The sequence below is a fragment of the Athene cunicularia genome (assembly GCF_003259725.1).
Source record: "Athene cunicularia isolate RWA chromosome 12 unlocalized genomic scaffold, athCun1 chr12_part1, whole genome shotgun sequence".
In the NCBI taxonomy this organism is placed as follows: Eukaryota; Metazoa; Chordata; class Aves; order Strigiformes; family Strigidae; genus Athene; species Athene cunicularia.
In genome coordinates this window covers 6,858,746-6,869,686 of record NW_020799116.1, presented here as the reverse complement: position 1 = coordinate 6,869,686, position 10,941 = coordinate 6,858,746, and the positions used below count along the sequence as shown (strand labels likewise).

Here is a 10,941-nt window from a genome sequence, read left to right as displayed (position 1 = left end):
GGGGGGGGGGGGGGGGCATTGGGTTGTTTCAGAAGCTTTTTCTTAAAAGTTTTAAGTCAGTGTGGGATGAAATTTAGTGGCAAAGTGATCTGAAACCCTGTGATCCCATATGCTCTGAAGTAGCTTTGTGCTGATGGAGGCTCAAGGGGTAGGGGCTGGAGTGGGACATAACTTTCCTTCAGGACACCTATGCTGTCATCCCTTTTGGTGGCTCCCTCTAATGACAGTCCCCTGGGGTCCATCCATTCTCATCCCTTGGTTGAAAGCGTGGGATGGAGGGTGTTGCTGTTGGGTAGGCCCTTGGTCCTTTCTGGCGTTTCCTCAGGTCATAAGGATCATGGGATCCATGAAAGCGATGGTTGCATGGCTCTCAGGTTTTCCAAGCTCATTTGTAACAAAGAGGTAGTAACTGCTAAAATTCCTCTCCAAACAACTCACCTTTTATTTTCTAAAGTGCCTTTCACCGAAAGCTCTGGAGAGCTGTGCTATTTTTGAGCAGGCTCCATTTCAGCTTGACACCAGCCTGGCAACTGGACCGTAAATATTTAATACGGGTGGCCCCCCTCCTCCTCTGCCTTAGCATCCAGAGGCAGGAGGTTTGTGTCGTCAAAGGGGAGGGCTGGGGAAGAGAAAGGAGACTGAAAGTTTAAATTTGTGGAGCCTGGCTGTTCTGTGTGTTTTTTCTATTTTTCCTTGTTTCTTTACATGGGGGAAGGGGAAGATGAGAGGGAAATCCCAGGCAAATACTGAGCTTGGCTGTCTCCTCTGCATCAGCAACTGGTGCCTGTGAGCCAAGAGAGAAAATGAGGTGGGAGAACCACTTCTGACCTGACAGGAGACTGATATATGAAAATAACACTTACGTCAAAGGAGGGTTTGACCAGTTGTTAGACACTGGTTGGTGTTGAAACTGCTTAACCAGAGCTGACCCGGGCTAGCAGAGGGTGACCCTAGTTCTCCTCCTGTGCCTTTCCAGAAGATGCTCAGTTGGATAGTAATGAAAATATGGCACAAATATAAGCATTTGAATGCTCTTTTCCAGCTTGCCTTGTACCTTTCAAAGCTCTAGACCTTGCTATAATATGAGCAACAATGAGCTTTTAGTTGCAAAGTGGAGCTCCTTGCTGAATTGCAATGCATCTGGCTTTTTTCCCCTTACATTTTAAGGCACGGGTATAATGTCAGAGGCAGAGCTGAGGCTAAGGAAAGCTTTTATCCCAGCAGTGCCTGGAACTCCTCATGAAATCAAATATCTTGCCTGCTCTCAGAGGAGTCAGAAGGAAGTTCTGGGATGGATGTACTGCTGTCCTCTCCCACCTGCCAAAAATAGTTTTAAAGGAAAGAAGGAAATAAAAAAAAAAAAAACAACAAAAAAACCCAACCAACCCCATAATTCAGGATTGCCCCAACTCATGCACATGGCTTAGCACACCTCAGTTGTGCTGTGCTCCCCTGCCTGCTATGGGATCCTCTGCTTTTTGCGCTCAAATTGTGATATATTTTTTTGAGATCCGCTTTGTGGATCCTCTGCAGAAGGGGAACGTTTAAAGGTGGGCACAGGGGCAAGAGGCTCAGCGAGGCTCTGCCTCAAACAATAGCGGATCGGAGATGGCTGGAGGACCTGGGGAGCTGCTGCGTGCTTCCCTGCTCAGCCTGACAGGGGCTTGGCTTTAATTGCTTCAGCATGCGGCAGCGGGGGGGGCAGGCAGTGGGCAAGATGGCTGAGAAATTAGGTAATTTTCAAGCAGCCAGACAAGCGACTGTTACAGTAATTAATTGACTAATTCACCATACAAACAAGGGCTCTTTAAACCAAGGAAGACCTGGTCACATGGCAAGGATCTGTTTTCAGTCAGAAAAACACTTCAAACATCATGCCATTGAAGGGGACATTTTTGTACCGGTGTTTCCAGGAGCAGGGCCCCATCTGCAATTACCATTAGCCCTGGGTAGGGGGGTGCTTGGTGCTCCCCAGCCAGCCTGCTGGAGCAGGTCACCTGTTCTTGGTGACATTACTGCACCCAGGGCCAGGTTTTTGTGTGTGTGCTGCTGGCTTAGTGGGGCTGCCCTTGCAGGATTTCCAGAGCTCCCCGCTGCCATGGCACCCTGCTGGGTCCCCATGCCCTAGCCTGGCATGGAGGGGTGAGGGGGGACTACTGCTTGGGAGGGAGTTAAATTCATTGTCCTGAGGCAGCAGGACCCAGCTGCCTTGTGGCCGTGGGTGCAAAGTCTCCTATCTTGGGCTTGGCTCTGCAATGATGGTGGAAGCTCAGGTTGATGGAGGGCTTGTGGCACAGTGCCTTCCTTGGTGGTGCTCAACCTCGCTTAAGGGAGTGGGTGGAAGGGGTAAAAAATCCTTGCTTTTACAAAGCAGGTACTGTGGGACCAGTTATGGTGGTTCTTATTTATTAAGGGGTTGGGAAGATAAGATGGGACTGTCAGAGAGACCCAGACAAACCTCTTGAGATAGAGGCCTCTTCCAAAAGGTCAGTGTTCCTCCAGGGTCAAGGGGGTTGGATAAGGAGGTGCCATGGCTGTCCCCTGCTCCTGCATGCTTGGTCACAGGCTGCTTGCTTCAACAATTAATTTATTTGTTTGCAGGAGACTCAACAACAATGAGCTGACTGCCATTCCCTCCCTGGGACCTGCTGCTTCCAGTGTCCGCTCCCTCCACCTGTAAGTTACTGCTGCCTATTGCAGTTTTTGACTTTGGGCTGTTTGTGGGTTAGGTTTAGCTGCTACTGACCAAGTGTTTTGTGTGTATCACACCCACTTCTGACTCTTCAGATTTCATTATCGGGCTTGTTGGCACCTTAATTAAGAAACATCAGCTGGAGTCATGTGATTTGCATGAGGTTGAGCTTGATTAATGTGCTTATGGTCAGTGGTAACTTATGTCAGTAAACACAGGCTAGATGCATATCAAGTAAAATTCTTTTCTCATCTGTCTTTGAGTTTCAACCATTATGTCATACTTGTGCTGTTAAAGGAGTATATAATTTTACCTTTATTGTTCTTTTTTTTCCCTGGTCCTGTTCTGATTGTTTCTTCTTTTCTCTTAAATCCAGAAACTATTTGCATCTTAATCTTTCAGGCAACTCATTCCAGACCTGTTTTATGGTCTCTTTCAACTTTTTTTTTTTTGAGTGATTGGTGATTGTAAGGTTGGATCTGGAGAAGCTTTGAAGTTTCTAACTTGTGTAGTTTAGGTGCCTGCAGAAGTATTAGACACCTGAGATCCCTTGTATCTGCCACCAAGGATCTTGGGTTGAGGAGGCTGCTGAAGGGAGTAAAGATTCAATATCAAACTTCTTAGTACCTTAAGAGTGTGGATTTTTAAAGTTATTTTTGCATGTGTCTGCTTGTAATGCACACCGAGAAGGAATTTTGCTGAGGTATGCATGATACCTCCCCAGTTCCTGGGAAGGGCAAGTGTAATAGCTAATGTGGACTCCAGCAATGTGCTTGAGCAGTTCAAGTGATGGCTTCCAGTGTGTGTGGCCTTGCAGTGGACACTTGCAGGCAGGTGTCCATATTTGCCATGGATTTGCTTCTCATGGTGGAAAATGCCTTTGTCCGTACCACCAGGTGATTAGCCTCTCATGCTCAAAAGGCTCTGACTTACTCTGAGTCAACCTTGATCTGTTGACAAGTACATTCCTATTACTTAAATCAAGGGCAGAATTGAGTGAAATGAACTGGCACTGTTCCTGCTCTTCCATTAGGAAGCGTTAAAATATGCACAGCATAACAACTCCCTCACTGTCTTAATTCAGTTTAAGGATCTTAGCTTCAAATTGGTGTCTGTATCTCACTCCTGAGTTTAGTGAGAAGCGTGTTTAGCTTTCAGTTGAGATGCGGTGTCTTTGATCTGGTTCCTGGGTATACCGTGTTCCTGCAGAGCTTGTGAAGAGCCGAAGTGCTCCTCTGCTATCATCAGTGCTGGATCGAGCAAGTGGATCTGTTAAATGCATAAGTAACCACTTCACCTCCTGCGCGTAGGGGTGGCTTGTGTCTCAGCAGTTATCAGACCTGTCAAATGTCACATGCAGTTGGTGTGAAATCATCTTGTTTGATTTCTGCCTCCTGCCGCAGCCTCTCCCCGCTTGCGTGACCACATGTGAAGTCTGGATGTGTGATCTGGGGGCTGCTGGCCGCAGGGCGGGGCGGTAACTCCCTCCAAGCAGGGTCCCTTGTTTAAAGCATGATCCCCTGACACGAGAGGCCATCTGCCTGCCACTTGAACTGAGCTTACCAGGCTACCACATAACCCAGCATGTTATGTGTTGGGATTCAAAAACCTCCAGAAATCTGCTTTATGGGTGGAAAGTTTGCATACAGTTCACCATCCGGGATATAGTTTTAGGCCCCCCAAATCGGCTTTTTTTTCCTCATGAAGTCTATAAATGATCTGAGTTTCACAAGCCCTTGTTACTTTTGCTATTAATTTAGCCATTGGCAAAGGACCAAATTGCTAGAGCTTTGGGTTTTTTATTCCTGAAATGAAATAAGCAGTTGGAAAGGAGGAATAATGACTGGTAGAAAGCAGTAGATTTACAGCTCCTCTGAAATTTCAGAGTGGTGCAGAAGTAAGGGGAAGGTACAAAACCAAATGATAAAAGGACGGTATTCTAAACAGACCTGCTTAGTATCACTTTCCAGAAATCTGTATTGCTTTCCTCAGCTGCTACACATAAATAACTCTGATAGTGGTATTTGTAATGCTGCTGTCATACCTCTGCAAGAAGGATCTCTTTGTTTAGCTTGCTTCAGAGAATGCCACTTCTTTTCCCCTTGCATTTCCTTTTAAGTTTTATCAGAGGTAAAAATAATCTGAAAGATGTTTTAAAGTACCTGCTTTAATCAATGTTGCTGACTAACTCACATTGGAATGATTTGCTGAGGAAGTGAAGCTTTTTCCATCCTTGGGAGTCTTTAAATCAATTGGATGGCTTCCTAAAAGGTGGTCCTTTAGTTCAACTCTAGGTTAATGGGCTTGATACACAAATTGTTAGGTAAAGTTCTTTGGCCTGTGTGATGTAAGGAATTGGATTATATGATCGTACTGGTTTCTTCTGGCCTTCAAATCTGTGAAGTAATAATTGGGGATGCTGCCAAACCAAACCCAGGGTGAAGACTCATAATGAAGACTGTGTACTGAGGAACTAGTTTATGTTTAAGTATATAGTGTTACAGTGTATTCTTACTGCTAAAGAAAAATAAATAGGTTTCTCTTTTTTTTTTTCAGTGTTTAGAAATGTGTGAAGTGTGTTTACCTCACAGACCTCTGAAGTAGGTTTTGTATATTGCATGCGGTTAAGTATTTCCAAAGGGCTGCAAATGTATTATAAAAGCAAGGGTTGTATATGTGTCACTCAAAACAGCTCTCTTGAATGAGTTACTTCATCCCCCACTCTTCTTAAACTGGGGAAGACACTTCTCCTTTTGGTGCTGGGAGAAAACCTGCCATACTGCCAGACTCAAATTTTCCATAAAGGTTTTTGTAATAAACTTGATTGCTTTGCATTCCCTGTTTTTTGAGTTTCCCGTACCTGTCTTCATCACCTGAAATTTGCTTGACCCCACATGTGAGTGGACCACAGGCCAGTAATGTATATATGTAAGGATGTGGGAATCTGTTGGAGAGAGAATTCTCAAGGGCTTTCTTCAAATCTTTGGATGCTTCAGGCTGCACATGGATGCAGGCATATGTATCAAACATGCTATACCCTAATGTACTGCCATGAAGTTTAGTTCGGTTTAATTATTCCTTGAAGAGTCAGTTTGTTTGCCTTGCATGTTGAAAATACTGCCAAAGTAGTTCATCTCAACGAGAGCAAACATAAGGGACTTGATAAGGCTTTTAATAGAACAGAAGGGAAAAATAATCTGTGTATGGGTTACCAAATAAAAACAGACATTAAATGCAAACATCTGTTAGGGCAAACAAAAGCCAGGAAATTCAGCTGGGAGGGGGAGAGACTGAATCTGGATTCATTCCGAAATTACATCGGAGTAGCTAAGAGGAGAATCTTGTCTGAAATTCCCACAGCATTTGTAATTTAGCTACAGTTCCTAGACTTGGACATTTGGGAGTTGATGGCAGGATGTTTTCACTGACATGCTCTTGGCTGAGGATTTCCCTTCCCAATGTTCTGCTGCGACTCAAGTGTGTTAACTCTGTAGGTTCTCGAAGACTGTTACATGATCTGATGGGGAAGGGGCGGATGGAAGAAACCATTTATGTGCAGCAGAACTGAGGTTGTTTATATCCAACTTCCTCACTAACTTGTGCGGAGAGTCTCTCAGCCTTGCTAGCATGCCTGGTGAAGGTTGGACCTGAGCTGCAATCAGCTCTGCACTGGTGTGTTACTACAGGTTTATCACAAACCCCTGTGCAGGTGCAAGCTCAACCCTTACTCTGGGGCCTGCCTGCCTCTGCTTTATCTACCTGCATGTGGATAAATGCATCCTGGGGGGTTTGGGCTGATGGCATGATGGAGGTGGATCTTGTCCTCTGCCCTGGCTCCAAGGTGACCGGCCGTCTGAGTCAGCATCCAGGGGTGCTGGTGTTCCTGCACAGGCTGTTCCACAGCTGTAGAGCTCAGAGGAGAGCCTGTTAGCCAGACCTCTTGAAGCAAGTGTGGTAAACAGAGCACACTCTGTGCAATGTCCTTAGCGAGCTAGGAATTAAGGAAGTTAACAGATTAAACACTTAAAAATAACTTTCTTTTATTTCACTGTTAAGTCTTTTAATCCCCCAGCCATTTAGGAACAAAAGGGATAGTGACCCATGGTAGTCAGCTGTATGTTAGCAACAGGCAAGGCTGTTTGAGATGCTTTGGCCCCATGATCTTGCTCTGAATAAGCACAGATAAGGTAGTGAGAATAGAGATCTTTGGAGCAAAAGGGTGTGAAATAGGATTAGCTGATTCACAGAGGATATGATGACACTCTGCAGCGTATTTACTGGGGAGAGCAAAATCAATAGGACTACTCTGCTGCCAAACTGAGCATAAAAGTCTCTTGAAGAAAATCAATCTTCTTTACAGGCTCATTAATGTAAAGATCAATTCACATTAAACTGTAATTAAACAGAGAGGGCTAATCGGAGAAGGGCGAGTGATCTACTATGCCACAGGCAAAATAGATCATGTAAAATTTGAAAACTGAATACATGGAGAATTGGAAACCAAGAGTGGCAGGGAACATGCTAGGTCTGCTTGAAAGGGCTGGTGAGCTCAGACGCAGATGTGGGGCAGTATGGTACTCATGAGAAGGAGGATACTCTGGTATTTCATCTGGATGTTGGGCAGTAAGACAGGTCAAAGAGTCTAGCCACTAATTTCTGCATCAGGAGTAATGTTTCAATTTGAATTGCATGGTTTCTTGGAGAGCTTTTCCCCAAAGTGTTGGGGATTTCATTATAATTGTAGCTAAACTAGTCACATTGTAAGTAATGTGACCCTCTTTCTTGTCTGACTTTGGCTTTAATTTTCACTGTACCTCATTAGACCTTTGTAGTGGGTTAGGGTGGACTCGAGGGATCTTGGGAGATCCCTAACGGGGCAGAATTGGCATTATACTGTTGTAACAGCTCCAGGAGGAGGATCCTCATGCTTTCTTAGCAAAGGCTTAGGAAAGCAACTGTTACTGTAGTACTGTTTGCACTGCTTTGCTAGTGTTGTCAAATGGAGTTAGCAGAGCCTCTTTCTAATGACCCATGTGGTCCATTAGGTGCTTTGAGCTGCTGCTTTGCTTTCACCCAAGACAAACATGTCTTGCTATGTTAGCTACAACAGTGTTAGCAGTCACTGTACTCTGCTGATCCAAGTGTGATCTAGCAAACATGCCTTTGTTTCTGCAGGCTTTTCCCAGGAGCCGAGGTGGTGATGTTGAGATGTGACTCCAGTTGGTCTTTGCTTTTCAAGTTAAGATGATGGAGACTCAGCTGAGTACCAGGAGAACTGCAGCTTCAGTTCCTGCCAGTGGCAGCCTCTCTGGGTAACCCCTTAGAGCTCAAAACTGCTGCATCTGTGTTGCTTATAGAGCATAGCTCAAGCCTGAGCAATTCTCTACATGAGGTGTGAGCTCACTTCATGTTCTTGAGTAGGTGGTGTTGACAGTTGGGAAGTTTGGGCTTAAATGAAGAACTGAGATTTGAGCTAATAAAATAGTATAGATGTAGCCTCAGAGGCCACTTGTAGCCTGGGATCCTGCTGTGGCTATTTGCTGTACGAACAAAACTGCCTTGACCCCCAAGAGACGTAGGCTGCAAGTCATCTTTGCTGGAGTTAAAGGATGATCTAACAATTAGAAATAAGGAGAATACTGTTAATTCCATCTGGGTCACAGCAAGTGGTTTTGTACTCGTAAGCACAAAATGCAGATGACTCAGATGCAGCCATGTGCGGGGTCTGGTTGAAGTCAGCAGGCTCTGCTTGTGTGCAGGACGTGTCTTGGGCAGCTCGGAAAACCGCACTGCCTGCCATGCGGCATAATTACTTGCACAAAGAAAACTTCCTCTGGTAAGAAAGGCAAAGTGGTATATGCAGGTGTCGCTCCATCAGTGGGAGCAGGTTCACCCCCAGCCTCTGCCTGCATCAGTTCTTATGTGGTGTCACGTCTACAGGGACTAATTCTCCAGGGTTTACTTGGGCAGCTCCCCTCAGGCTGGAGAGAGAGTTGCTTTCTGAGGATTCGGTCCACGCTGCAGACTACACAGTTTCTATTTTTGAATGTGAATATACTGATGTGGAAAGGTGAATAGAGAGAATGCTGGCAGTCAGGCTGTTCAGTATGCAGTAATGTACAGGCATGAGATACTCTAAAACCCACCTCTCCTGTTTGTTTTGCTCAGGGTTCATAGTAAGGCTCTGGTGCGTAAAGTCTGCTAGTTTTTCAGGCCAAAGACTGCAAGAGCCTTTCCCAGTGGAGGAAATTCTCATTAATCATGTGCTCCCAAGCACCAGAAGAGACGCTGTTTTGACTTCTCTTTTGGGCTGTTGGAACTGTTCTAATCATTTGCATGTCCTCTTCGAGCTTTCAGATACAATGTGAGTGCATGGAAATGGCAAAGGATCTGGGGCTATTTCAGGGAAGTGAGTAATCATTTTCTCTAGAAAAGCAACAGCAGTAAAGCACATAGTTCTCAGACTCAACAAAAGAGCACCAGAAAGCAATCTGGGCACATGTAGAACAGTGTAAAAATTGGCTAAAGGAAAAAGATAGTGAAAGTTGGTGGCAACTCGTAGAATACGGTTATCCCTTGAGGCTGCTTCATTATGTATTTACTAGTAAGGATAACTGATAACTGTTTTGTATGGCCATGGCAGCCTCTTCTGTGAGTAGAGAATTGCTTTGAGCCAGGCCAGGTCTGCTCTGACATCTGTGTGCTTTTTGGCAGGCTGTGCTAGGTTAGTATTTGTTCTGGAGGAAGGAGAGGACAACGAGTGGTCTTGTGGGATGGAGTACGAGATTAGGGGTTAGAACACTGGAACAGTATCTTTTCTCTGTGTCCCACGTGTTCATTACACCCCAAGACCAAGTAAATTCCTGTTTGGGTAGGCCTGCTTCCTCTGAGCTGAAGAGGTAATGCTTCAGGGTAGATGTAAACCATCTTCTGGTGCGTTGTCTGAGGGCGTGTGTGTCATGTACAGTGCACAAGATGGTTTCCAAGTTCTGTCCCTCTGCAGATCAAGCCTAGATTAGTTGTTAGGGTCATTTCTGACCATGATCTCTTGTTAAGGTCAATATGAAAAATAGCCTCATATTTGAGCCTTAGAATAGCCCAAACTTGCTACTATTAATATCTGTGGTAGATTGACTGTCTCATTTAATGGCATATGGCAAATAAAGCACATGTCTACAAATGCAATTCCTTTGTTAGTCTTCACAGGCTGAGCAGATTTCAAACATAACTTGCTGAGTTGAAAGTTTTTTTAGCATATTGAAGTTTCTTGCTTAAAAACTGCTAGTAATGGCAATTTAGTTTGCTTGGGGTGAGTAAAAGCACAGTTTGCAGCTGCAAGAAAAGCAAGTTAAATTATTTCTGGGTAGAATTCTCTACTGGTTTTTTTCTCTGAAAGCTTGGCTGATTCAGTTTTGTAACAAAATTGCATAAAACCAGGAAGCTATCAATTAGTTACTGAATTTATACCTTCTTCCCTATTGAGATTGCACAGTTAGTCCTTGTTACCAGTCCTTGGTTTATCCTAGTTGTTAGACCAGTTGTGCTTGCTTAGAGTGTCAAATAGATGCCTAGCAAGGAGTAAGAAGAGGGGTGGGGGTAGAATTGTGATTTTAATTTTTTTAAGTATGGTGCCATAGAGCACTTGCAAAATATCTCCATTTGGTTTACTTCCAAGTGTCCTGAAAGACTTGAGAAGAGGCAGTCAGTGTCTTTTTAGTTCCTCTGCATATAACAAGGTTAAAACTGTTTTGGCAGAGGTGTTAAAAAGTGAATCCTGCCCATGTGGTTCAAAGCCCAGTGAGTTAAAACATCAGTTTTGCCATTTACCTTCTGCTCTGTATGATGCTTAGCACTTCCATCATTGCTTCCACTGGCACAGTTAGGAATAATGTGTAATTCAGGGTAAAGAAAAATTAGTGTAAACAGTGTTCACTAAAATGTGATCCTGCCATGTCTAGGTTGGAAAAGATTAGCAAAAGAATCTCTAGAAAGTTCATTTTTAACTGAATAAAAGCTGGCTATATGCTGTATTTTTTATTTTTAACCCTTATAAGTTCCCTGATTAACTGCAGAGATGAACAGTAGAGATCGTGTCAAAAGTTATGAACTTACTCTTGCAAAAACAGCTGTGCTGGGGGCATGTCGGGTGGAAAATCTGATTGCTGGTTAAGGCAGATGAGAAAGTGATTGGTCATATCTTCAGAAGTGGTCACTTAAGAGGCCACCTTCCCTTCCAAGTGTGTGCATAA

At 44.3% G+C, this 10,941-nt stretch overlaps 1 protein-coding gene across 1 annotated transcript in view; it reads left to right on the top strand.

Moving 5' to 3' along the window:
• LRIG1 (leucine rich repeats and immunoglobulin like domains 1) overlaps positions 1–10,941 on the top strand; it is a 62,207-nt gene that overhangs the window by 7,509 nt on the left and 43,757 nt on the right. The window contains exon 3 of the mRNA XM_026857550.1: positions 2,602–2,676. Coding sequence (XP_026713351.1) covers positions 2,602–2,676 — 75 coding nt within the window. The remainder of the gene's footprint in view (positions 1–2,601; positions 2,677–10,941) is intronic.